General features: G+C 41.6%; 1 protein-coding gene and 1 non-coding gene across 32 annotated transcripts in view; one reads left to right on the top strand and one right to left on the bottom strand.

Annotated features, from left to right (window-relative positions):
* Positions 1 to 18,091, top strand: part of SRRM1 (serine and arginine repetitive matrix 1) — a 31,061-nt gene extending 12,970 nt beyond the window's left edge. For 9 of the 31 annotated variants that reach the window (XM_034958316.3, XM_008963157.5, XM_003810780.6 and 6 more), the window contains 9 exons: positions 5,580 to 5,660; positions 6,163 to 6,249; positions 7,517 to 7,661; positions 8,040 to 8,081; positions 11,658 to 11,768; positions 13,957 to 14,421; positions 14,952 to 15,147; positions 16,218 to 16,427; positions 17,014 to 18,091. In XM_034958316.3, coding sequence (XP_034814207.1) covers positions 5,580 to 5,660; positions 6,163 to 6,249; positions 7,517 to 7,661; positions 8,040 to 8,081; positions 11,658 to 11,768; positions 13,957 to 14,421; positions 14,952 to 15,147; positions 16,218 to 16,427; positions 17,014 to 17,118 — 1,442 coding nt within the window. In that variant the 3' untranslated portion in view covers positions 17,119 to 18,091. The remainder of the gene's footprint in view (positions 1 to 5,579; positions 5,661 to 6,162; positions 6,250 to 7,516; positions 7,662 to 8,039; positions 8,082 to 11,657; positions 11,769 to 13,956; positions 14,422 to 14,951; positions 15,148 to 16,217; positions 16,428 to 17,013) is intronic. The other 22 variants (XM_034958322.3, XM_055096457.2, XM_008963156.5 and 19 more) reach the window with 3 other exon arrangements.
* LOC112438701 (small nucleolar RNA U13) lies at positions 11,826 to 11,930 on the bottom strand. Its single transcript, XR_003027077.3, has one exon. It is a non-coding gene; the product is annotated as a small nucleolar RNA U13 (small nucleolar RNA).
* Positions 18,092 to 26,597: the final 8,506 nt, after the last annotated feature.

The following is a 26,597-nucleotide window of genomic DNA, read 5'->3' as shown; positions in this document are numbered from 1 at the left end:
CACATATGAAACATGTTCTCTCTTTCTTTGGCTACAAAGCATAGTCAGTTATTGCCCCCTGCTCACTCTCAAAGTATGAAATAGCTAGATAATATTTGTATCTGATACTCTCTGTAGGTTTACTTATAAGCCTACCTCTTTCCTGCTTTAAAATCTTGGGGCTTTTTTATGTGTAAAAGGGTTTTGTTTTTAGCAATGCCCTCTGGCATTGCGCAGGTGGAGAAATCTTTTACCAGCCGTGGGCTGTTTGAGTTGGGGTAACATATCAAAGTTTGCGTTGGCATGATAAGGGATCATTTTATTACTATGAGACCAGTTAACTTTTTTTTCTCCTGAAGATTTTTGGTTTGATATCTTAAATAAGAGGACTTCATATTCTCTTTTAGTTCTTTCTTGGTCGCATTACGCTCCCAAGCAAAGGACATGGTGTCCTCTTAAAAGCTGATTTGTTTTTTTAATTTAGGTTCTAGGCAGGGTTCTTCTGAGTGTTGTCCTTGCTTTATTCTGCAGATTGATTTCTGAGGAATTTATGATCTGTGATCCTGCCAGGCAAGTAGAATGCTGTGTTAGTCTGAGTGAAGGTTGTGGTCTATTGGGGTTTGTTCTGTGAGCATTAAATACGCATGGAAAAAACTGTAGTGTCCATTTGAACCAGGCTCTCTGGAGCTTAGGGCTGGAATGATATACAGCCTAAAAGGTGAGTAGTAAGGGATGGGGAGGATCTTAAAAGCTGCTAAAGCAATTGAGTTTTAAGGAGCAATCTGTAGGTTAACACACACTGGGGTTATTATGATCATATTGAAAATTTCAGGTTAGAGCCAGGTGTGGTGGCATGAGCCTGTGGTCCCAGCTACTCAGAAGGCTAAGGCAGGAAGATCACTTGATCCCAGAAGTTCAAGGCTGGCCTCAGCCCCATAGCGAGATCCTGACTCTTAAAAAAAGAGAGAGAAAAAATTTCAGGTTAGAAACAAAGAAATGGGGATGGGCAAAATTTTCATTGTACATTTTAATGAGCTTGATGAGACCAGCATTACTAATTATTCACCCTGTTGCCTTATCTCCCCACTCCCCAAGGCTGCAATGTGGTGATACCTAGAAAGGCAAATTTTGCTTTCCTTTTTTGTATCTGTGACAATGAGGCATAGATAAGCTGACAGAGTGAAAGGGTGACCAGCAGATTATGATAGTCTGTAAAAAGTAATGTTTTCTGAATTGTGACATTTTTATTGTAGTGATAGATTCATTAAATAAGACATGGCCACTTTTGTTGGCCCCTTAGAGAAGCAGCTAGTGAAAGTAGAGAAGCCTGTAACTGTTCCAGGTTCAGTCCTCAGTTTGAGAGAGGGGCTTCGGGATCACTGTTTTCATAACCTCATGTACCATACTGCTTTTCAGCATTGGGAAAATTTCAGTCCATTTTCAGTTACCATGTCCAAATCTGATGCCCATGGCCCTGGCCTATTTTGTCTTTTCCTGTAAAGTTTGTACTTCTGAATATTTATTCTTTGTCTGGAGCCACAAAGCTCTCCAGGGAAAAAAACAAGTGTTTTTACCTGTTACTTTGCAAAAACACATCAAGTGATGATTTTTTTCTATTTATATCATATAGCCTAAGAGTTGCAAAAGTACCTGAACAGAGGGACCAATCCTTGTTAAAATAGGTTGATTGTTAAGAATTATTAGGTACTTTTAAAAAGCATCTGCACAGATGCTAATTTCTTGTGTTTTGGCGTATACTTTTTGCAAACAAGACAGAGTGGATGTGTACATAGGAAAGAAGTAAGCCATGGTGAAAATAAGTATTTCTGTGGGTTTTGGGACAGGGCTTCCGTGTTCAAACAACCTACCCAAAGAGAGGCACTACAGGCAGTGCAGTCAGTCTCCCCTGTGACCACTGGAGCTGAATATTGGTTTGACTTACTTGGAAATAACCTCTCCCCACCACCCCCCTAAATAGAGCCAGCATCTCACTCTGTCACCCGGGCTGGAGTGCAGTGGCCCAGTCATAGCTCACTGCAGCCTCCAACCCCTGGGATTACAAGTGTGAGCCACCACACCCGGCCCAGACAACCTTTTATATTAAACTGATCCCAGCCCTCTGTGATGAAATTTCAGAGCTAGAAAAGACCTTAACAGTTGTCATCAAGAAACAGATTTTCAGGTTAGTTGACTTGGTCAAGGTCAACCAACTAGGAATAAAACTTGAGTTGTCATTCCCAGTTAAATAGTGAATACTTTTCACAACTTTCCTACCCCAGAACTCTTCTTTGATTGCTAAAGGTGAGAAATGGAGGGCAGGGTTGAAATTCTTTAGCTTCTCTATCTGGTAGTATGATTTCAGAAATTACTTTGCAGTTTCTGCTGCTTAGAACAGTAACATCATTGAAATGTAATAGATATTACAGTTAATATTTTCCCTAGTGGCCACTAATCAGGGCTTTAGGGCTCTGCTCTTGATAGTGGGCAAATGGAGTGGGAGGGAGGCAGGAAAAGTGTTTTGGGGAACTTACAGGTTAATTATTTGGAATACAGTATACAGTCATCTGAAGGGATCTTAGGGGAAACATTTGTAATTATTGACATTTCATAAATTGGCATTATCTTAGTACATAAAATAGTGCTTGAAATCAGTGGCACAGTCAGCGAAGTATGTTAACATGATCAATACTGGTGGTGACGGTGTGGTAATTTTGATTTATTTAGATTAGCTTGGCCACATACATTGTGCTATCTGGACACTTAAATGGTTATTTTACTATTGTTGGTCACAGAGTAACTTATCTTTATAAGTGATCTTTTGGGCAGGTCTAAGATTAATAATTAATAGGACTGTTGGAGTAAATTTAAAATTGTGGTTTTAAAGTTGCCTTCTACGATTTCTGACTTCATGCTAGAATGATTTTGTCCCTTGAATACTTAAAACAACATTAACATAAAGTAAATGGTGTAAAGTCTCATCTAGAAAAATAGAAATCTGAAGTGCTGTTATAATATTAATAATGCTGTGATTCAATTGTATTAAACCAGAGTAGGAGTATATAAATGATAGTTGTTTGATGGTATAAATTTTTTTTTTTTTTTTTTTTGGAGACGGAGTCTTGCTCTGTCGCCCAGGCTGGAGTGCAATGTTGCAGTCTCGGCTCACTGCAACCTCTGCCTCCCAGGTTCAAGCAATTCTCCTGCCTCAGCCTCACGAGTAGCTGGGATTACAGGCACATGCCACCACACCCAGCTAATACAAATGTATTAATAAAGACTACTTTAGCTAAGTAATTAGTGAGAAATTGAATCAGGATGCAACTCCAGATGTGTATTTCCACTGGGGGAAAATGTAAATAATGTTACAATTCACTTGTATTATATAATGAGTAGGCTTTTGCCAACTATCTTGTAAGCATAACCACATTTTTAATGTTTCTTAGGGGAAAATGTATCCAAACAATCAGCTTCCAAAGCAAGCTTGGGAACCCAATTCTCTAAGGTGGTAACTTGGACATGCACTTTTTAACGACGTGCCCATAATATCTTTGCAGAAATTGAGCATTAAGTAACACTTAAAAATAGAGAATATGGACTTAGAAAAAGAGCCTCAAATAGTTAACAATTTTAAAATATTTTTATTTCTTTGAATTTGTTAAAATATAAGTATTAAGTATAGTTTGCTATTTGCACTGTCATGATTCCTGATATCTGATTGAGTGATAGCCATTCTTTACCCAATCCAGTGATTTGTCCAAATGGCTTATTACGTAGAAATTTTAAGAAAAGTCGCTGGGCACGGTGGCTCACGCCTGTAATCCCAGCACTTTGGGAGGCAGAGATGGGCGGATCACCCGAGGTTGGGAGTTCAAGACCCGCGTGACCAACATGGAGAAACCCCGTCTCTACTAAAAATACAAAATTAGCCGGGCGTGGTTGGCGCATGCCTGTAATCCCAGCTACTCAGGTGGCTGAGGCAGGAGAATCCCTTGAACCCGGGAGGCGGAGGTTGCAGTGAGCCGAGATCATGCCATTGCACTCCAGCCTAGGCAACAAGAGCGAAACTCCGTCTCAAAAAAAAAAAAAAGAGAGAAAGGGAAAAGTCTGTTCATTGAAAAGGCATACTGGTAAATTCTTCATTTTGACTTCTTTAGCAAAGATGCGATTACTGTGTTAGATCACTGGTTCTCTAATTACTGCCCCTTGGAATAAACCATTACAGAATTCTGAATGTGAGTGTCTGTTAAATGAGATGTATCTGTATTCTGAGTCAAACATTCCATGGCAATTGCTTTAATCACACAAAACAGGTATCAGGATCCTGAGAGGATCAAATTGTCTGTAGGTTTATTTCTTATTGGGATGTTCTCAAGTGGTGTTTTAGGTTAATTTATGGTATATATATGTTTATATGTGAATATACTTATGATTTTAGTTGTAGCAATGGATAGATACTATAAGCAGAGTTAGTTGTTGAGATTAAAACCCATGGCCTAAAAATAGATTCTTGGATTCACATCTTAGCTCACTTAAATTGTCTTTGTGACTGAGGTGAAGTTGCTTCTTTTTAAGCCTCAGGTTTCCTCTCTTGTGAAATGGAATAGGGAGAAAGGGATGTGATACTACTGACTGTGTTAATAGTATGTCTAATCCAGCAGGCTTACAAAAGGTAGTTACCATATTTCTATGTCATTGGTAAAAGACAATTGGATAATTCATAGGATACCCACTGCTCTCCTACTACTTTAGGTATAGAAATGCCTTTTTTTCTTTCTAGCTCTTTGGAAAGAATCCTCGTCTTTGTATTTAATAATTTTTACTATTTGTGGCGGTCTGCTTTTTTTCATGCGTAGTTTAAATCCCCTGTGCTATTGTGAAGATTATGCCCTACATAAAGAACCTTTAGCCTGTTGGGCAGTCATTCTTCTTTTCTAGACCAAATATCTTTGTGAAAGTTTCATGAGATCTTATTTCTTAATCATTTATCATCTTTTACTTTTCTGAACCCACCTATTGTGGTTGCTTAAAAGCTTTCATGTTGATGAAGTCTCTGAAGTTGAGTGTGAGGGAGTGAGTGTGGGTGTGGAGGGTGTGTATTTTAGATTGTGGAGCTCGTGTAGCACACAGAGGTTTACTTTACTGAGCTTGTTCTACTCAGTAGCAGCTCCCAATTTCCTTTAACTGTTGGTTTTCTTGGGAGAATCTCAAGATTTGAAAATCATTGTAGAACTTTTTGAGGCTTTTCATTAAACATTTAAAAATTCTTGCCTCACTTCAGATAATGTTCAGATATGACAACAAGGTCTTACAGGAATTTTTTAATTCTTCATAAATTCTTTTTGAGAGTAGTCACACCCATTTTTGTAATAGCAGGAAGGCATCTTGGCTGGGCACAGTGGCTTGTGCCTGTAATCCCAACACTTTGGGAGGTTCAGGCAGGAGGATTGCTTGAGGTCAGGAGTTCAAGACTAGCCTGACTAATATAGTGAGACCCCATCTTTATTTAAAAATAATAATAAATTTTTAAAAATTAAAAGAAAAGCATCTTGTATAGACCTTTTTTTGTACATAAGCTTTTTTCCACTCTTATTCTTTTTTAGTGACAAAACATAAAGGTACTGAGAAAAGAGAATCCCCTTCACCAGCACCGAAGCCTAGAAAAGTAGAGTTATCTGAATCGGGTAAGTTTGTTGTTTTTTTGTGATTTTGGTTTGTTTTTGTTTTTCTTAAAGCTGATTTTGATTTTTTGCACATTTGGTCATCCCCTTCTGCTTGAAGATTAAGTATAGGGTAAGAGCTAAGACTCTGAAGGCAGACAGACTTGGGTGGAATCCCCCATTCCAGAATTTAACTGTTTCTGTTTTGATTGACTTATCTGAGCCTTTCTTCTTTCATCTCCGAAATAGGGACAGTAGAGGTTTTTGACAGTTAACTGTATCTGCTTGTAAAATGCTTGGCACCAGCCTGACCTGTAATAAATGCCTAAATAAATTTTATTATATTTGGTGAAGATAGTCTAAATCAGCCTGTGAATTGGCATTTTAAACTCTTTTTTAAAAAAAAATAGTAGTTGTATTTTTTATCCAACCAAATGAAGGTTTGAGAGACTATTTTCCTATTCAAATTGCAAATTTTCTATATGCTTAACTAAAGAAACACTTTCTAAATGCATCCATCTTTCAGAAGAAGATAAAGGTGGCAAAATGGCTGCAGCAGATTCTGTGCAGCAGAGACGCCAATACAGACGACAAAACCAGCAGTCTTCATCTGGTATGGATGGTGATGAAAGTTTTTTTTCTACCTGTATTTCCTAATAAAAAATACTTGGTATATAAACATCTATGTGTGCAGCATGAGTACTTACTTGCCTACATAGAAATCTGTCTGAGGAGGCAGGATTGTTTCTTTTTTTGGTTTTAAGTCCTTTTGCAAAATTTAATTTTCTGTTACATTGTTATAAAAGTAATAGGTCCCTAGGATACAATAGTGAAACAGAAAACAGAAGTATAAAATTGGAAACGTATCATTCTTTTTCCAACCTCCTAAAGCTTTTATTCAGAAATTTTCTGTGCATATAGAAAAAGGAAAAGAAAAAACCCCACAGAAGCTCAGCTGTAGATATGTTGCCTCACTTTTTAACTTAACGGTATATTTAGAACATCTTTCCCTATTAAAAATCTAGACTGGGCGCAGTGGCTCACACCTGTAGTCCCAGCACTTTGGGAGGCCGAGGTGAGCAGGCCGAGATCAGGAGTTCAAGACCATCCTGGCCAATAGGGCGAAACCCCATCTCTACGAAAAATACAAAAATTAACCGGGCATAGTGGCGCACACCTGTAATCCCAGTTACTTGGGAGGCCCAGGCAGGAGAATCCCTTGAACCCAGGAGGCAGAGGTTGCAGTGAGTGAGCTGAGATCGCGCCACTGCACTCCAGCCTGGGAGCCTGGGCAACAGAGCAAGGCTTTGTTTCCACACACAAAAAAAATAATAATCTACCCTATTATTTTACTATTTGCATTTTTTATTGTAAGAATATACCAGGCTGGGTATGGTGGCTTAACCTGTAATCCCAGCACTTTCGGAGGCTGAGGTAGATGGATCACTTGAGGTCAGGAGTTCGAGACCAGCCTGGCCAACATGGCAAAACCTTGTCTCAACTAAAAATACAAAGATTAGTTAGGCATGATGGTGCAGACCTGTAATCCCAGCTACTCAGGAGGCGCAAGCGGTCTTTCTGCCTTGGCCTCCCAAATGCTGGGGTTACAGGGGTGAGCCACTGTGCCCAGCTCAGACTTCTTAGAGTATGCCATCTTGATTGGATCACACTGTGGAAATGATTTCTATGTCTTATTTAAATAATGAATATGCTTGGCTTTGAAATCATTGATCATATATTGATAATGATTCTGTTCAGAACTGATGGCCTGTATACATGCTTGCTTACCCTAGTGAACACTCCATCCACCTAGATTTCAGAAAACTTGGACAGATTCAAGCACAAACCTAATGTAATTTTTTTTAATTTTGTAATTATAGACTCTGGCTCCTCCTCCTCCTCAGAAGATGAACGACCCAAGAGATCCCATGTGAAGAATGGTGAGGTTGGCAGGCGGCGGAGACATTCCCCTTCCCGGAGTGCTTCTCCATCACCACGAAAGCGCCAAAAAGAGACTTCCCCTCGGTAACATCTTTGCTTCAGTGATGTTCACTGATGTTCTGTAATTGTGATGAAATTTGATAACTTGGGATTATTTGAGAATTTGGTTAACTCCTTCAAGTATTTGGATATGGTTGGATTTTTGTTTGCTTTTTAGGGTTTTTGTTTTGTTTTGTTTTTGCTTTATTGGTGGTTATTAATAATTAATTTAGAATTGGTAAATTTTAAACCACCATGTCATATATGTGTGCATGATTAGAAAAATAAACCAAACTATTATAGCAGTAACTCCTGAACATCTTTGAATATTTAAAAATGTCTCCATTAATGGTACTTAATCCACCCAAGTAAATAATTTAGTGAATGGAATTCTTGACATTTGTTTTTCTCCACTGCTCTCAGGATGCAGATGGGAAAGCGATGGCAATCGCCAGTGACTAAAAGGTTGGTTAGACACTACTTTGTAAATTAGGGTTACATGTCAAAAATTTTAGTGACTTAATTTCCTATTTAGGTGACCTCATCTCATTCTTAAATATATGGTGGCTGTGGCTGTGGATGTGCAGATCCTAAGTTGTTTTGGTTTGAGTATTTCTTTTAACACATTAGATTAATGATAGGGAGAATTATACATGAGCTATTTGGTTTAGACCCTTATTTGAACTTAGATTTTTAATATCTGGTTGTGCTCTTTTGTGATAATTTGCATCAACTTACATCAAGCAGCACGCAGATTTTTAACAGTATCTGGATACTTTTCCAGAGATAGGATTATTGCTCCTTAGATTTGGGGGGAGGGACTTTGTATTTGTGGTGACATTAGGGAGGGCAAGAAAAACTAGGGAGAAACTTTAGAAATATTAAAAGTGAGAGGATCACGAGGTCAGGAGATCAAGACCATCCTGGCCAACATGGTGAAACCCCATTTCTACTAAAAATACAAAAATTAGCTGGGAGTGTTGGCGCGTGCCTGTAATCCCAGCTACTCGGAAGGCTGAGGCAGGAGAATCGCTTGAACCCAGGAGGCGGAGGTTGCAATGAGCTGAGATCACGCCACTGTACTCCAGCCTGGCAACAGAGCTAAATTCCCTCTCTAATAATAATAATAATAATAATAAATTAAAGCGAATGGAAGGCTTTGGCCCTGTTCAGTCTTTCCAGTACTAGAAAGGTGGGTTGCATATCTCTCTCTTTTTTTTTTTTTTTTTTGTTGTTGTTGTTGTTGAGATGGAGTCTGGCTCTATCACCCAGGCTGGGGTGCATTGGTGCGACCTCGGCTCACTGCAACTTCTGCTTTGTAGGTTCAAACGATTCTCCTGCCTCAGCCTCCTGAGTAGCTGGGACTACAGGCACATGCCACCATGCCCAGCTAATTTTTGTATTTTTAGTAGAGAAGGGATTTCGCCATGTTGGCCAGGATGGTCTCAAACTCCTGACGTCAGGTGATCCACCCGCCTCGGCCTCCCAAAGTGTTGGGATTACAGGCATGAGCCACTGGGCCCGACCTGCATGTCTTTATTGAAACTTTTGATTATTAGTGTCACTGTGACCATAAAACTGTAAAATTTTAGAGCCAAATCCCTAATTCAGGCCTTACTCTCATAAGTGAGAAGATAGCGGCCCTGATGGGGTAGTTTCTTAGGGCCGCAAAGTGACAAAGTTGGATTTTAGACCTATACATTTGACATTACACTAGTCTGTCTTAACCAGCTTTCTGCTTTTGGGGCCTTAGCTGCCACTGAATTTTGAAGTATTTATCCTTGCTGAAGCTATCCCACTGTCCTTTTTGTAGCTCAGTTTTTGAAGCTGTGTTGTTTTAGGTAATCTCATCGATAAGAGTGTTTTCTTGGAAAGGAACCAGTGAGCAGTGTTTGTGATGGAGCAAAGCACGGGGTATTTACACTGTGGAGGAAATTGCTCCATGATAATAAAAGATAAAAACCTAAAAAAGATGAGTTTGGCTGCTAAAGCATTCCTTTCCCAGCTATAATTATCTCTGGCTTTTGTGAAGTTGCTAGCACAGCAACTAAACAATTGCTTTACAGAGTTAGATTAGTGGTGCAATTTCTTCTCTTTCATCTCCCCTTCCCTCCCCACCCCCCCACCAAATTATGGCACTACTTTCTGTTCTGGAAAGAGATTCCTCACAGCAGTAAAATCAACACTAATGTTTATTGCTCTACTCCAGGATGTTTTTGTTTTGTTTCTCGTCATTTAAAAAGTATTTTAAGTTATATACCAGCAGCTTCAAGTTTAATGCCATTAGAAATTGCCATCAGGTTCCTAGGATTTAGAGATGGAGGAAGGATTATTTGGAATTATGCTTCAGTATCGTATTTTAGAAGGGGAGATAGAGGCCGGGTGCGGTGGCTCATGCCTGTAATCTCAGCACTTTGGGAGGCTGAGTTGGGTGGATCACCTGAGATCAGACGTTTGAGACCAGCCTGGCCAACACGACGGAACCCCATCTCTACTAAAAATACAAAAAAGTTAGCCGGGCGTGGTGGCGCATGCCTGTAGTCCCAGCTACTCGGGAGGCTCAGGCAGGAGAATCGTTTGAATCTGGGAGGTGGAGGTTGCAGTGAGCCGATATCGTGCCATTGCACTCCAGCCTGGGCAACAAGAGCAAAACTCCGTCTCAAAAAAAAAGAGGCTCACGCCTGTAATCCCAGCACTTCGGGAGGCCGAGGCGGGTGGTTCACGAGGTCAGGAGATAAAGACCATCCTGGCTAACACGGTGAAACCCCGTCTCTACTAAAAATACAAAAAATTAGCCGGGTGTGGTGGCGGGCACCTGTAGTCCCAGCTACTCGGGAGGCTGAGGCAGGAGAATGGTGTGAACCCAGGAGGCAGAGCTTGCAGTAAGCCCAGATCGTGCCACTGCACTCCAGCCTGGGCAACAGAGCGAGACTCTGTCTCAAGAAAAGAAGGGGAGATAGAGCCTGGTTTTGAATATTTTATATGTATTTAGTGTGAGGTCTTAGTCCCCACAAAGCATAAGCAGATTTAAGTTGAAAAATTTAGTGGTGACTTTTAGGATTTTGTCTGTTCAGTTAACAGAGATTTCTTAGTTTCTAACGGGAACCAAGACAAAACATAATTCCAGATTCATAGGAAGCATGAGCCCTGTCCTGGGCAAAAAAAATTAAGAGCTTGGAGCAGAGACGTCCAGACTTGGGTCTTAAGCCACTTGCGACTATTGGCATTTTTGAATTTCTGTATTAGAGTCTCTAAAGCAGTTGATTCCTAATAAGGAATTAGAATCACCTGGAGAGCCTTTCCCAAAAACACCTGGCTGGACCTTAGCCCAGACCTGGTAGGCATAAATCTCACATAAGCTTCCTAGGTGGTTCTAATGTGCATCCCCAATAAAAAGCAGTGCTCTTATGTGCTGTTGCCGAACTTTTTCACTCTGTGTCATGTCAAGAATGTTTGGTATTGTGATCCAGAGTAAAAGAAGAATTTCACAAAACGGTATTTACCCTTGTCACAAGTAAAACACTCTGGTTTTATTAAGTTTTTTAATGCTGCCACCCAGGGTCTTGACTGATGATCTTGACCTGTAGTTTGAAAAACACTGTTCTGAAACTTAGTAACCATTGCTGCCCTTGGGGTTAATGATAATTGAAACCGTGTCTTCTGGGTCACTTAACTATAAATGCCACTGACTCAAAGTTAACTATATAGGCCAGGCGTGGTAACTCACACCTGTAATCCCAGCACTTTGGGAGGCTGAGGCAGGCAGATCACCTGAGGTCAGGAGTTCAAGACCAGCTTGGCCAACATGGTGAAACTCCGTCTCTACAAAAATATTTTTAAAAATTAGCCAGGCATGATTATGGGTGCCTGTAATCCCAACTACTCAGGAGGCTGAGGCGGGAGAATTGCTTGAACCTGGGAGGCGGAGGTTGCAGTGAGCCGAGATCATGCCATTGCACTCCAGCCTGGGCGACAGAGTGAGACGCCATCACACACACAAAAAAAAGAAAAAAAAATTAACTATAATTCTTCTTGGTTTAGTGGTAGACGGAGGAGAAGTCCATCCCCACCACCCACCAGAAGGCGACGGTCTCCTTCTCCCGCCCCTCCTCCTCGACGGCGCAGGACTCCCACACCACCACCACGACGAAGGTACTTTGTCAAATATGCTAACTGGAGCATCTCCCCAACTCCCCCCGCCCCTGATAACATCAGATGAGTAATGGTGCTCACTTCCTAACAAGGTTGGAGAGAGGCACAGCTCATGTGTGCATGTGAAAACCCAATCATCATGCTTATGAACTACAAAAGGATCTCTGAATCTTTCTGATGATTATATCTTATTAGAGTAAGCAGACTAGCATTGTTCAGCCAGTCATAAAAGAACACATATGATTCCATCTCTATGAAAAGTCTAGAATACACAAATCTATAGAGATAGAAAACAGATTAGGGTGGGGTGGACATGGGGATGGTAATAGCTGTAGAACTATATGAATATACTAAAATCATTTAATTGTATACTTTAAGTGGACCTTAAATGGGTAAATAGGTAGATTTTATAGCAGGTGAATCACGTATTGTCATAAAGATGTTAATACATTAAAAGATGGTATTGACTAGTAAGTGTAAAGAGAAAATTTAGAGGATACTGGCAGATATCTCTTACCTAAATAATCAAAGATAACATCCTCAATAAAACATTGGCATCGTGTATTTCCTGGATACCTCTGTAGTATGCTTACCAATTATGCCAAACCTCAGTCTTATTATTAGGAAATAATCAGACAAACCCAAATTGAAAGTCATTCTACAGAATACCTGACCAGTATTCAAAAGTGTCAGTCATGAAAGACAATGACAGAAACAGTCACAGATTGGCAAGAACTAAAGAGATGTAGGGTCCTGGAGCAGAAAAGGAACATTGATTAAGTCCTGCAACAGAAAAGGGACATTCATTAGTGGAAAACTGGGTTGTTTGCTATTTTAGTAATACTAAGTTATCACTGAGGTTCATTTTACAGTTTTGCTAATTTTCTTATGGTTATATAAAATATTAGCATGGTGAAGTGGCAAATCTCCTATTTTTGTAGCTCTTCTTTACAACTATTTTAAAGGAAAAATTAGGGGAAAATGTTTTAATGTCATTGCTCAGATATGTTGCCAAGCAATGTAATGACATGCTGCCACTCTTTTTTTTTTTTTTTTTGAGACAGTCTCACTCTGTCACCCAGGCTGGAGTGCAGTGGCCGATCTCAGCTCACTGTAACCTCCGCCTCCTGGGTTCAAGCGATTCTCCTGCCTCCGCCTCCCGAGTAGCTGGGATTACAGGCATCTGCCACCACACCCAGCCAGTTTTTGTATTTTTTGTAGAGATGAGGTTTCACCATGGTAGCCAGGCTGGTCTCAAACTCCTGACCTCAGGTGATCCGCCTCAGCCTCCCAGAGTGCTGGGATGACAGGTGTGACCCACTCTGCCCAGCCTGGCTGCCACTCTTGAATGCCTGTTAAGTGCCAGGCAAAGTGCTAGGTGCTTTATATGCTTTACTACTAGTCTTCAAAGCGACCTTCCTTGATAGTTGGTATTGTTTTCATTTTTCAGGTGAGGAAATGGGAGTTGAGAATTACTAAGTAATTACCCAGATACAGTGATGAAATTGTGCCCTACCACATTGCCAAAATATATGGCCTATTGTAAAGCTAACTCTGGGCAGGAATTTACTTTGATCTAAAAGTCTGCAATATCCAAGAGGAAATTAGGCAGTTTGGCCTGAAAAGTGGCCTTTTGAGACAGAAAATGGAACAGTCTCTTTGAGGGGAGGTAGAAGTGTCTTTAAGGCTTGTGCAGTGAACTCTTAATTATTCAAACAGTGTCCAAATGCTCATTCAGAGAGGATACCACATAGGAGACCTCTTTAAAGTGCAGACTTCCTAAGGTGACCATAATAGAGTTTTGCTAATATAGTTACTTGGTTATTATATAATAACTGATGTTCAGTTAATACAGTGCAAGATTCTGTTTTCAAAAAACGTTAATTTTGTATAGATGTTAAAAGATTGACAAATTCACATCTTCTGAAAATTGCAAATTTCTGTTAATCAAAATGTCTTTTTTTTCTTTTTTGTACTTAGTCCTGCAGACAGTGTCCTGTGTTGCAGTCAGCTGAGATAAACAAGTTTTATTGATATTTAAGTGAGAATATAAAGATAGCATGTTCACTTATAAATATATTCCCTTTGCCTAGTGCTAACTACAGTATAGCCAAACCTACTGATTACTTTTCATCCTGTTTCTGTATTTTGTTGAGCCTTTCAGCTTAATTATGTATCTTTTTCCTAGGACTCCTTCTCCTCCCCCACGTCGGCGCTCACCTTCTCCTAGAAGATACTCTCCTCCAATACAGAGGAGATACTCTCCTTCTCCACCTCCAAAGAGAAGAACGGCTTCACCTCCTCCCCCTCCTAAACGAAGAGCATCACCATCTCCACCACCAAAGCGGCGGGTCTCCCATTCTCCACCTCCCAAACAAAGAAGCTCCCCAGTCACCAAGAGACATTCACCTTCATTATCATCCAAGCATAGGAAAGGGTCTTCCCCAAGCCGCTCTACCAGGGAGGCCCGATCACCACAACCAAACAAACGGCATTCGCCCTCACCACGGCCTCGAGCTCCTCAGACCTCCTCAAGTCCTCCACCCGTTCGAAGAGGAGCGTCGTCATCACCCCAAAGAAGGCAGTCCCCGTCTCCAAGTACTAGGCCCATTAGGAGAGTCTCCAGGACTCCGGAACCTAAAAAGATAAAAAAGTAAAAATATTTTATGCTTTTCCATTAGGAATACTTACATAGCTGTTTATATTTGGAAGCTTCCCCCCACCCCCATATAAAAGGAATAAGTTATGAATATGAGCTTTTAAGTCAAACTTGAGGTACTATTTACAGATCTTATTCCATTTTTTGGGATAGTTTCTGTGGTATAAGTTAAATGCCACAGGCTTTTACTTGGTTCTTAGCAGTTATCAATTTGTTTTTGAGGGGTATGCTTCCAAAACTAAACTTGAGTAAGACATTGAACATTTCTTGTGTGTGATGTAAGGAACTGACATTACTAATCTTACATAAGAAGCATCATTAACAGAATAGATAGAGGATTATGGGGCCTTAGCCACCCTCTGGGAAACATAGGTAATGTAAATTGGATATATGTTAGTTGAATCAACCAGCAATCTAAGTGGTATATTTGAAATTCATAACCTGGTTGTACAGTGTAGTTGGTGGTTTTCTCATGTGAAGAGATGGCTGTTCTCAATGCTGAATGTTTTTTCCTTTTTGTCTAGGGCTGCTTCCCCAAGCCCACAGTCTGTAAGGAGGGTCTCATCCTCCCGATCTGTCTCCGGGTCTCCTGAGCCAGCAGCTAAAAAGCCCCCAGCACCTCCATCCCCCGTCCAGTCTCAGTCACCGTCTACAAACTGGTCACCAGCTGTACCGGTCAAAAAGGCCAAAAGCCCAACACCGAGCCCATCACCGCCAAGAGTATGTGTCTGCCTTATTTTGGACAGCCTTTTATAAATATGTATATGGTCACTTTGAAGCAGAGAAAATGTCATTGGGGCATTAAAATATTGGTGTTTAAACTTTTTTTCCCATTTGTGAGTTATACATCTGATCTTGGGCAGGTTTCTGTATTGCATAAAATCAGTGGTTAGGTGTCCATCTGTTTTTTGTTTGTTTTTGAGACAGGGTCTCATGCTGTCACCCACGCTGAGTGCGGTGGGATGATCATAGCTCACAGCAGCCTTCCTGGACGCAGGTGATCCCTTCGCCTCAGCCTCCCAAGTAGCTGGGATTATAGGCACATGCTGCTACACCTGGCTGGTTTTTTGTTTTTAACTTTTTGTAGAGACAGGGTCTTGCTGTGTTGACCAGGCTGATCTTGAACTCCTAGCCTCCAGTGATCCTCCTGCTGTGGCCTCAGATGTCCATATTTAATTGGGTTGACTGAATAGTTGTGCAAGCTAACTTGTGAGGAATTTTAAGTAATTGCTTAGAAGTGTGAAATTGAAATATTATGGATTAAATTATAGGCGCCTGCTTTTTGCATAAATTTGGTATGTGTGTCATGAGGAAGAACCAGTCATCCCCACTCTAAAGATAGGAGAGCTCAGATGGTAGCTAGAGACATGGCATTCATACAGGCATGTGTTTAGACTAATGGCTGGTACCATTTATTAAAAGTCTGCTACATGTTAGGCAAGTATTATGGGTGATTTACAGATATTCTCATTTAATTTTCACAAGAGCTTTATCAGGTAGGGATTATTACACTTATTTTAGGTAAAAAGGTCTCAGAAAGAGTTCAACAATTTGTCTAAGGTCAAATAGTTCAGGAGCTGGAATTGAGCTCATCCTGGAGATAGCCCCTGACTTTTGAATACTTTTCTTGGTGATAATTGGCCTTGGGCCTTCCCCACTCACACCCTCCAAAGCCTTTCGGAAATCTTGAGATTTGTCCATTGGGGATTTGAGGAAATAAAATGTTCAGTTGGACAGAATATTAATCAGATTGATTATAAATGCTGGGTGTTGTTTTTTTTTCTTCCTAGAATTCAGATCAGGAGGGAGGTGGAAAGAAAAAGAAGAAAAAGAAGGACAAGAAACACAAAAAGGATAAGAAGCACAAGAAGCACAAAAAACACAAGAAGGAAAAGGCTGTGGCTGCAGCTGCTGCAGCTGCTGTGACCCCTGCAGCCATTGCAGCTGCCACAACCACATTAGCACAGGAAGAGCCAGTGGCAGCGCCAGAGCCGAAGAAGGTATTTAGGAACTCTGTATATGGCTGTCTTGCAGTTTACGTACAGATAGCAAAGTCATTTTGTTTTGAGAAGTAGCAAAATTGTTTTTTCTACTAATTAGCCAGTTACTCTGAGATAAAAGTCATGTACCATACAGTTCACCCATTTAAAGTTTGTGGTTCCCTGGGTTTTAGTATATCAGTCGTGCAGCGATCCCCACACTTTTTTTTTTTAAAAAGGTGACTTATTTATTTAAAATATTAACTATCCACAGTGGCCATTATATTTGCATACAGTTCAGTACTCAAAAGATTTGTGAGGTTGGTTTTTTTGTTTGTTTGTTTTTTAATTTTATTATTATTATACTTTAAGTTTTAGGGTACATGTGCACAATGTGCAGGTTTGTTACATATGTATACATGTGCCATGTTGGTGTGCTGCACCCATTAACTCGTCGTTTAGCATTAGGTATATCCCTCCCTGCTCCCCCTACCCCACAACAGTCCCCGGTGTGTGATGTTCCCCTCCCACACTTTGATTCTGCTCTTTACTCGGCATTTCCCACCAGGGTCTCAAGACTTAACCGTGTAAATTCTGTTTTTTTTAGGAGACTGAAAGTGAAGCTGAAGATAACCTTGATGATTTAGAAAAGCACCTGCGTGAAAAGGCCCTGAGATCAATGAGGAAGGCCCAAGTGTCCCCACAGTCTTAGGGGGAAATGTTTGTTATGATGTAAATTTTATTTGGTTTGTACGCAGTTCAATTTCAAAATTGCTAAAATGTGTTTGAGCTTTAGACTATAACATTTGTTGTAATAATTGCTAGGTTGAAGTTCAACATGTAAAAAAAGGGGGCATGGATTTACATTGCAAAAGGTGTCCACAGTGTATTAGTGACATTCTTTCATTGACAGCTGACATAATTCATTGAGTGAAATATTTTAAGCTAAAAAAAATTCCCTTTTTAAAAAAGGGGGTTTAAATACTGTTGGCATTTTTATGGTTCCTTTAAATGCCCTGGCTATTCCCAGAGGGGTTTTTTGTTTGTTTTTTTGGTTTTGATTTTGTTTTTGTTTTTCTTTCTTCTTATTTTTTTCATTTGAGTCTTAGCTCCCATTTAAGTTATGCTTCTGACCTTGTATGGTCTGTAAGCTTGCCCAGAAATAAGACCACTGTTTTGAACTACCACAAAAGTATAAATGAATATTTTAATGCCACAATCTTTCCTGTTGCCTGTGGAGTCTCTGCTGAAATGAATCAGGATTCGAGCTCTAGGATGAGACAGAAAATGAAAGCATGTTGTTTGCCAGGACACTGTGGGTTTATATTGATGTGTAACAAGTTGATTTGGAACACTGGACTCTCATTCTGTTCTTCTGGTTTTGTTTTTTTTGTTTTGTTTTTTTCTTTTGTAAAGGCAATGAGCTAGTCCCAGAAAGGATCCTTCAGTTACATACAATTTGTTTAATGAAATGTCATGGCTCTGTTCATATTTTTGTCTTGTTCTTCCAATTGGTACATACAACTTTCAGAGCCTCTTGTATTTGGAAGGCTGGAAGGGCGCAGACTTTGGAATAGTGTCTTGGTTTCACTGTTTTTGTTTTGATTTTTTTTTTTTTGATTTTTTTTAAACTAAAGCTATATAAAGCTTGTGGATTAAACAGAATAAATTTCTAAATTTAAAAATTTTGCCACTCACTTTTACTTACTTAGTAGTGCCTATGTAAACCTTTTGGTGTGTTGGGAGTTGGGCAGGGGAAAGAAAAGGTGATGAAATTAAGGTTTTACCATCTTTATTTCAATAATTACTGTGGTGAGTGCTATAAAGGGAATCAGCATGTGATTGGAACATTTAGAATACTGGTGGGAGAAGTCCACCAGGCAAAGGGAACAGCATTGCAGTCAGACAAACAGTGTCTGTGTCTTCCCTGAGGCAGAAGGAGCCTGCTGGCATGTTAGGAAGTGAACAAAGGCTAAGGAATGACTGGAACACCCTCTGTCAGGGGCGGGGGTGGGGGGGTTGGGTGTGTGTGTGCGCGTGCGCACGTAATATTTGGCTATCTACAACCAAGTCTGTTTTGCATTTAAAACTAAGTGGAACGAAAATTTGGGGAAACTTGGGGTTGTTAACATAGTGTGAGGTAAAACAGCAACATTCGTATGAAAGAAGTTCACCAGAAACCTAAGCTGAGCAGGTCGACGCATGTATAGTTTGATTTTAAGTTCTGGCAGTTGAAGCAAAACAAGGAAGAAAATGCTTACAATCTTAATTTCTTTCTTTTTTTTTTTTTTTTTTTTCTTTTTTGGTTGAGGTCTTGCTCTGTCACCCAGGCTGGAGTGCAGTGGCACAATCTCAGCTCACTGCAAGCTCCGCCTCCTGGGTTCAAGTGATTCTCCTGCCCCAGCCTCCCGAGTAGCTGGGATTATAAGTGCCCGCCACTACGCCAAGCTATTTTTTAAATATTTTTAGTAGAGATGGGGTTTCACCATCTTGGCCAAGCTAGTCTTGAACTCCTGACCTTGTGATTTGCCTGCCTCGCCCTCCCAAAGTGCTGGAATTACAGGTGCGAGCCACCGCACCGCTCCTTCTGCCTTAGGGGAGACACAGACACTGTTTGTCTGATTGCAGTGTTCTTCCCTTTGCCTGGTGGACTTCTCCCACCAGTATTCTAAATGTTCTAATCACATGCTGAGACTTTCCCTTTAGAGCACTCACCACAGTTAATTATTGAAATAAAGATGGTAAAAACATCTTTCAAAGGACATGGACAGTAAATATACCTTCAACAATGAGGAGCTGTTTTTACAGGTGTTTTACAGGTTTAAAGTGATTTGTAACAAGCAAAAAAGCTTGATGAAACTTCTGTAGGGACTGCACTAAGGTAGTGTAGAGTGAGTGACTACGCTCTATCCATGATAATAGAATTTTATGTGTGTGCAGCAACTTAAGAATTTTCAAGGGCCTTCTACATGGCTCCTTTTGATTTTACAATTCTATGATAAAAGAAAAGCACATAATACTTATTTTCTAAGATGATTTTTGCTGACATTTCCTTTCCAATATGAACAAACCAGTGAACATCGTCAGAGTAGAGTTGGCCCTTGAACAATGAGAGGGTTGAGGCACTGACCCCTTGCACAGGCAAAAATTCAAGTATAATTTTTTTACTTCCTAAAAATGTACCTGCCAGGCATGGTAGATCATGCCTGTAATTCCAACACTTTGGGAGGCCAAGGCAAGAGGATTGCTTGAGCCCAGGAATTTGAGACCATCCTGGACAACAATAGCGAGACCTCATCTCCAAAAAACTTTTTTTAAAAAAGCCCTAGGCATGGTGGTGTGTGCCTATAGCCTCAGCTACCCATGAGGCTGAGGTGGGAGGATCACTTGAGCCTTGGAAGTTGAGGCTGCTGTGAGCCATGATCACACCACTGCACTCCAGCCTGGGCATCTCTGAGGCTGAAAAAGAGGGAGGGGGTTGGTCTTGCTGTCCCAGCAATGGGAGAGGTGGAAAAATCTGCCTATAAGTGGATGCATGTAGTGTAAACCTGTGTTCAAGGGTCAGCTGTACTTGGGTCTAGCCAATCATTCAGTCCATTTGTTTACTTACTCCGTAGGCTTTTATTCCTCCACTTGACTGCTCTTAAGATTAGCCATAGCCTGCCTTTTGCCAAATTGAACAATCAGTTCTGAATCCTTATTTTATTAGACCTCTGCAGGATTGGGCTCAATCATTCACTCTGTTGACTCACACTCGTGTTCTTTTAAGCAACACTAGTCGTCCTCCTACCTCACTAACTTTTGTCTCTAAAGGGTCCTTTTAAACATGCAGTGATGTAGTATGCCTTTTTTTGTGCTTGGTTGCCTTCCCTATACTTAACCCCTAGTCTCGTGATTTTAAGTGTCATCTTTATGTTTGAGGTGTTTAATCTCCAGTTCAAACTTCTCCCTGAGCTAGGCTCCTGTTGAGCTACCTGCTTGATAATGCCATTTATTTTATTTATTTATATGAGACAGAGCCTCCCTCTGTTGCCCGGCTGGAGTGCAGTAGTGCGATCTCGGCTCATTGTTACCTCTGCCTCCCGGGTTCAAGCAATTCTGCCTCAACCTCCCGAGTAGCTAGGACTACAAGGGCCTACCACCATGCCACTATGCCCAGCTAATTTTTTTTTTTTTTTTTTTTTTTTTTGAGACGGAGTCTTGCTCTGTCGCCCAGACTGGAGTTCAAGTGGCGCGATCTCAGCTCACTGCAACCTCCCCCTCCCAGGTACAGGCAATTCTCCCATCTCGGCCTCCCTAGTATTAGCTGAGATTACCGGCACCCGCCACCATGCCTGGCTAATTTTTTTTTTTTTGAGACAGAGTCTCGCTCTGTCGCCCAAGCTGGAGTGCAATGGCGCGATCTCGGCTCACTGCAAGCTCCGCCTCCTGGGTTCACGCCATTCTCCTGCCTCAGCCTCTCGAGTAGCTGGGACTACAGGTGCCCGCCACCACACCCGGCTAATTTTTTGTATTTTTAGTAGAGACAAGGTTTCGCCAAGTTGGCCAGGCTGCTCTTAAACTCCTGACCTCAGGTGATCCACCCACCTCGGCCTCCCAAAGTGCTGGGATTACAGGCGTGAGCCACCGTGCCTGACTGCTAATTTTTTATTTTTAGTAGAGACAGGGTTTCACCATATTGGCCAGGCTGTCTCGAACTCCTGACCTCAAGTGATCCGCCTGCCTCGGGCTCCCAAAGTGCTGGGATTATAGGCATGAGGCACCACATCCGGCCATAATACCATAAAAGGCATACCAAAATTAACATGTCTAAAATAGGATTTTTTATACGATCCTGATCTCAGTCCATTTCAGTGCCTGTCACTGTGATTTATTCAAAATTGAAGAGTCCTTATAATCAGTGGCCATACTGTCCACTCCCCAATACCTGTGCATGCTGTTCCCTACAGCCCAAGTCAGATCACAGGTCTGCTAAAAATCCTCAGAAAGCTGTTTTAGAATAAAACGCAAATTTCTTACTATGGCCTGCAAGTTCTAATAGGATTGGGCCAAATTGGCTTTGGCAACTTTATTGTCACTCAGCAGTCTACTCAAGCCATGCTGGCCACCCTGTCTTCCTTTTTTTCCAAAAAGCTGACTTCTCTTTCAGAGATTTTTGTACCGTGCCCACTGTGCCTTTATCCTGGAAGGCACTCCTGCTCTTATTGCTTGTTTCTTTACTTGGTTTGCCTCAGACACTTCCCTAATTCCCTCTCCTTTGTTTTCATGGATGTCAACTTTTGCTACCTAAAATGATGCATTTTTGCTCGCTAGGAAGTTGTCTTATTCATGGCTGTGTACCACTGTACACCGTATTCCAGTGTATTCATTCGATGAATGAATAAATTTAATTATCACATCCATACTGGCCAGATACTACCAGGGTTTGAGGTAAAATGAAGAGGCCAGACGCAGTGGCTCATGTCTGTAATCCCAGCACTTTAGGAAGGCCGAGGTGGGGGGATTGCTTGAGCCCAGGAGTTTGAGACTAGCCTGGGCAACATAGGTGACTCCTGTCTCTACAAAAAGCCTAAAAATTAGCAGGTCATGGTGGCATGTGACTGTAGTCCCAGCTACTCCAGAGGCTGAGGAGGGAGGATCATTTGAGCCTGGGAGGTCAGGGCTGCAGTGAGCAGTGACTGTGCCATTTCACTCCAAAAAAAAAAAAAAAAAGAAAAGATGGTTGCTGTCCTTAAGGAGCATCCACCTACTGGGTATGCAGACATGCAAACAATTTGCAGACTGCACACTGAGTCTGGTGAACCAGGATTTCTACCATAGCTTCTACTGTGTGGTCTTGGGCAAGTTACTTGACCTTGAAGTGGTGCCATTTCTTCTTCAATGGAAATGATGGAATCTATCTCAAGAGTTTTTGAAGATTTAAATGTGTCAGTTAATACATATAATGCAATGATACCACAAAGACAGCTTCCCATTCTAACATGACACATAGCCATTCTTGTAATTATGGCAAAATTTAGCTTAGGTGACTAAAACGGATTTTAGATCAGCCCCATTTAAGGCAATTTATTTCTCTTTTTTTTAAGATTTAACTCACATGCCGTAAAATTCACCATCTCAGTGGTATTCAGAGGTTATGCAACCATCACCAATATCTATTCCAAAACACTGTCATCACCCCAAAAAGAAACTTCATGCTCATTAACAGTCACTTCAATTACCCTGACAGTTCTTTTAGCCCCAGCCCCTGGCAAGTACTTTCCTATCTATAGATTTGCCTGTTCTGTACATTTCACTGAAATCATACAGTATTGGGCCTTTTGTCTGGCTTCTTTCACTTAGCACAGTGTGTTCCAGGTTCATTCATGTTATAGCAGGCATCAGTGCTTCATTTCTTTTTTATTTTTTTATTTTTATTTTTTGAAACAGGATGTCTGTCTGTCACCCAGGCCAGAGTGCAGTGAGGCAGTCATGGCTCACTGCAGCCTCGACCTCCCAGGCTGAAGCAACCCTCCCACCACAACCTCCTAAGTAGCTGAGATTATAGGCATGCACCACCATGCCCGGCTAATTTTTGCATTTTTTTAGTACAGATGGGGTTTCACCATGACTGGTGTCGAACTCCTGGACTCAGGTGACTCACCTGCCTCAGTTTCCCAAAGTGCTGGTGTCAGAGGTGTTCAAACCAGAGCAACTCCATTTTGAATAGGGGCTGGGTAAAATAAGGCTGAGACCTGCTGGGCTGCATTCCCAGGAGGTTAGGCATTCTTAGTCATAGGATGAGACAGGAGGTTGGCACAAGATAAAGGTCACAAAGACCTTGCTGATTGATAAAAGTCTGTGGTAAAGAAGTTGGCCAAATCCCACCATAACCAAGATGGTGACGAGTGACCTCTGGTCATCCTCATTGCTCATTATATACTAATTATAATGTATTAGCATGCTAAAAGACACTCCCACCAGCACGGTGACAGTTTACAACTTCCGGAAGTTACCCTTTATGGTCTAAAGTGGGGAGGTACCCTCAGTCCCAAGAAATCCATGCCCCTTTCCTGGAAAACTCATGAATAATCCATCCCTTGTTTACCATATAATCAAGGAACAACTATAAGTATACTCAGTCGAGCAGCCCATGCCACTGTTCTGCCTATGGAGTAGACTTTTTTTTCCATTACTTTCCTAATAAACAGACTTTTGACTTTACTCTGTGGACTCACCCTGAATTCTCTCTTGGGGTCTGGATCAGGACCCCTTTCTGGTAACACTAGGAGCCGCCGTGCCCAGCCACTTCATTTCTTTTTACTGTTCGATAGTATTCCCTTGTTTGAATATACCATGTTTTGTTTATCCATCAGTTGAATATTTGGGCTATTTCCACCTTCTGGCTACTAGGATAAAGCTGCTATGAACATTTGCATACAAGTTTCTGTGTGGGCATGTGCTTTGACGCTGTTGGATATATGTGCCTAAGATTTGGAATTGCTGGGTCATGTGGTAACTGTATGTTTAATGTTTTTAGGAGCTGCACCTTTTTTTTTTTTTTTTTTTTTTTTGAGACGGAGTTTTGCTCTTGTTGCCCAGGCTGGAGTGCAATGGTGTGATCTCGGCTCACTGCAACCTCTGCCTCCCAGGTTCAAGCGATTCTCCTACCTCAGCCTCCTGAGTGCTGAGATTATACAGGTGCCCGCCACTGCGCCTGGCGAATTTTTGTATTTTTAGTAGAGGTGGGGTTTCACCATGTTAGCCAGGCTGGTCTTGAACTCCTGACCTCAGGTGATCCACCTGCCTCGGGCTCCCAAAGTGCTGGGATTATAGGTGTGAGCCACCGCACCCAGCCACAGCTGCACCATTTTACATTCCTACATCAGTGTGTGAGGATTCCAGTTTCCCCGTGTCCTTGTCAATACTTGTCATTATCTGTCATTTTGATTATAACCATCCTAGTGGGCGTGAAGTGCTATCTCACTGTGTTTGATTTGCATTTGCCACATGGCTGGTGACGGTGAGCATCTGTTCATGTGCTGGTATTCCTCAATGCCATTTTAAGCTGATTTGTATCTGCATGAACATGTTTCTGAAGTTGTGGCTATAGGATTAGATCCAGGGCTGGACTCAGAGTCCGTAGAGTGGAGCTGATGATATTTGTAGTACTCTCATACTCATATGTGGAGGTTGAGAATAGGGAATTATGGCCAAACCAAAATGTGTTCCCATTTTATAAACAGGATCAGGAGACTCAGGGAGAGTGTGACAAGGTAACTGGTAGGTGCAGTTCTAATTAATATTGTCCCTCCTACCATCTGATAAAGAACCCAATATTTTCGGCGGGGCACAGTGGCTCACGCCTGTAATCCCAGCACTTTGGGAGGCCGAGGCAGGTGGATCACGAGGTCAGGAGATCAAGACCATCCTGGCCAACATGGTGAAACCCCGTCTCTACTAAAAATACAAAAATTAGATGGGCGTGGTGGTGCACGCCTGTATTCCCAGCTACTTGGGAGGCTGGGACAGGAGAATCGCTTGAACCTGGGAGGCAGAGGTTGCAGTGAGCCGAGATTGTGTCACTGCACTCCAGCCTGGGTGACAGAGCAAGACTCTGTCTCAAAAAAAAAAAAAAAAATTCCTCAATATACCTGTCCAACTTCTAATATTATAACAGTCACATAAGATAGTGAATGTAGGGTGCGGCATAGTGGCTCACACCTATAATCCCAACACTTTGGGAGGCCAAGGTAGGTGGATCACTTGAGCCCAGGAGTTTGAGACCAGCCTGGGCAACATGATGAAACCTGTCTCTACAAAAAATACAAAAATTATCCGGGCATAGTGGTGTGTGCCTATAGTCCCAGATACTTGGGAGGCTGAGGCAGGAACATCACTTGAGCCCGGGAGGTCGAGGCTTGCAATGAGCCATGTTTACACCACTGCACTCCAGCCTGGGTGACAGAACGAGACCTTGTCTTAGAAAAGAAAAAAAAAAGTGGATATAGAAACACCACCCAAATGTGTGGTTGTTAGGAAAACACTGGGGTTTAGGGTGTAGCTTATTATCCCAAGAAATCCAAGTTTAGAAGTTGAAAATTGCATGGCATTAATTTTTTATTTTTTTAGAGACAGGGTCTCTGTCACCCAGGCTGGAGTGCAGCGGCATGATCATAGTTCACTGTACTTTGAACCTTGAACTCCTGGGTTCAAAGGATCATCCTGCCTCAGCCTCCCAAGTAGCTGGGACCACAGGTGCACGCCACCATGCCGAGCTAATGTTTTGTATTTTTAATAGAGAAGGGGTTTCGCCATGTTACCCAGGCTGGTCTCAAAACTCCTGAGCTCAAGCAATCTGTCCGCCTCACCCTCCAAAAGTGCTGGAATTACAGGCGTGAGCCACCACACCTGGCCTGCCTGGCTAATTGTGTTAAAATTTTTTTATAGAGAAGGGGTCTCTTTATGTCTCCCAGACTGATCTTGAACTCCTGGCCTCAAGCAATTCTGCCTTGGCCTCCTGAAGTGCTGGGACTACATATGTGAGTCACCACACCCTGCAGGCTTTTTTTTTTTCTTTTTGGACAGGGTCTCACTCTTTTGCCCAGGCTGGAGTGCAGTGGCTCAATCTTGGCTCACTGCAAACTCCACCTCCCAGAATCAAGCGATCCTTCTACATACAGGCAGGCGTATTTTGAGGCCCCAACTCTGCTCAATCCTGAAAGATCAACTCTAAGATTCCCATATTTTTTATTTGAAAGACCCATCTTAGTTCATACCGAACGTTGCCCTTTGGCTCTTAGGGACTCAGTTATTGCTGTGCTCCTAGTTTGATGAATTGGTAGCGTGAAAGGAAAATAAGCCTCGGGACACAAAAATCACTACGCCGAAGGGAAAGTCAAGCTGGGAACTGCATCAGGTAAAACTGCCTCCCATTTTATTTCTAAATGAGATAGCTGCAAAGATAAAAAAGCGACGTACCTCCCTCACAATGTGCCCACGAGGAAATTCCTTTACTTTACTATAAAACATCTTTACTATAAAACAGTTACTCAACATCTTTACTATAAAACAGTTATGATGAATTTCACCCTGGCAATGTAAATTGATGGCTCGTCTTCACAGGTGCGGGAGAGACGGTCATCCCACTGGCCACCTGAGACAAATGCATATTTGATTGCTTCCTCTGCTCTCTTTTATTTATTTTATTTT

The sequence above is a fragment of the Pan paniscus genome, chromosome 1, assembly GCF_029289425.2.
Source record: "Pan paniscus chromosome 1, NHGRI_mPanPan1-v2.0_pri, whole genome shotgun sequence".
In the NCBI taxonomy this organism is placed as follows: Eukaryota; Metazoa; Chordata; class Mammalia; order Primates; family Hominidae; genus Pan; species Pan paniscus.
The sequence above is the reverse complement of the archived record's forward strand: the minus strand, read 5'-3'. Positions and strand labels throughout refer to the sequence as shown.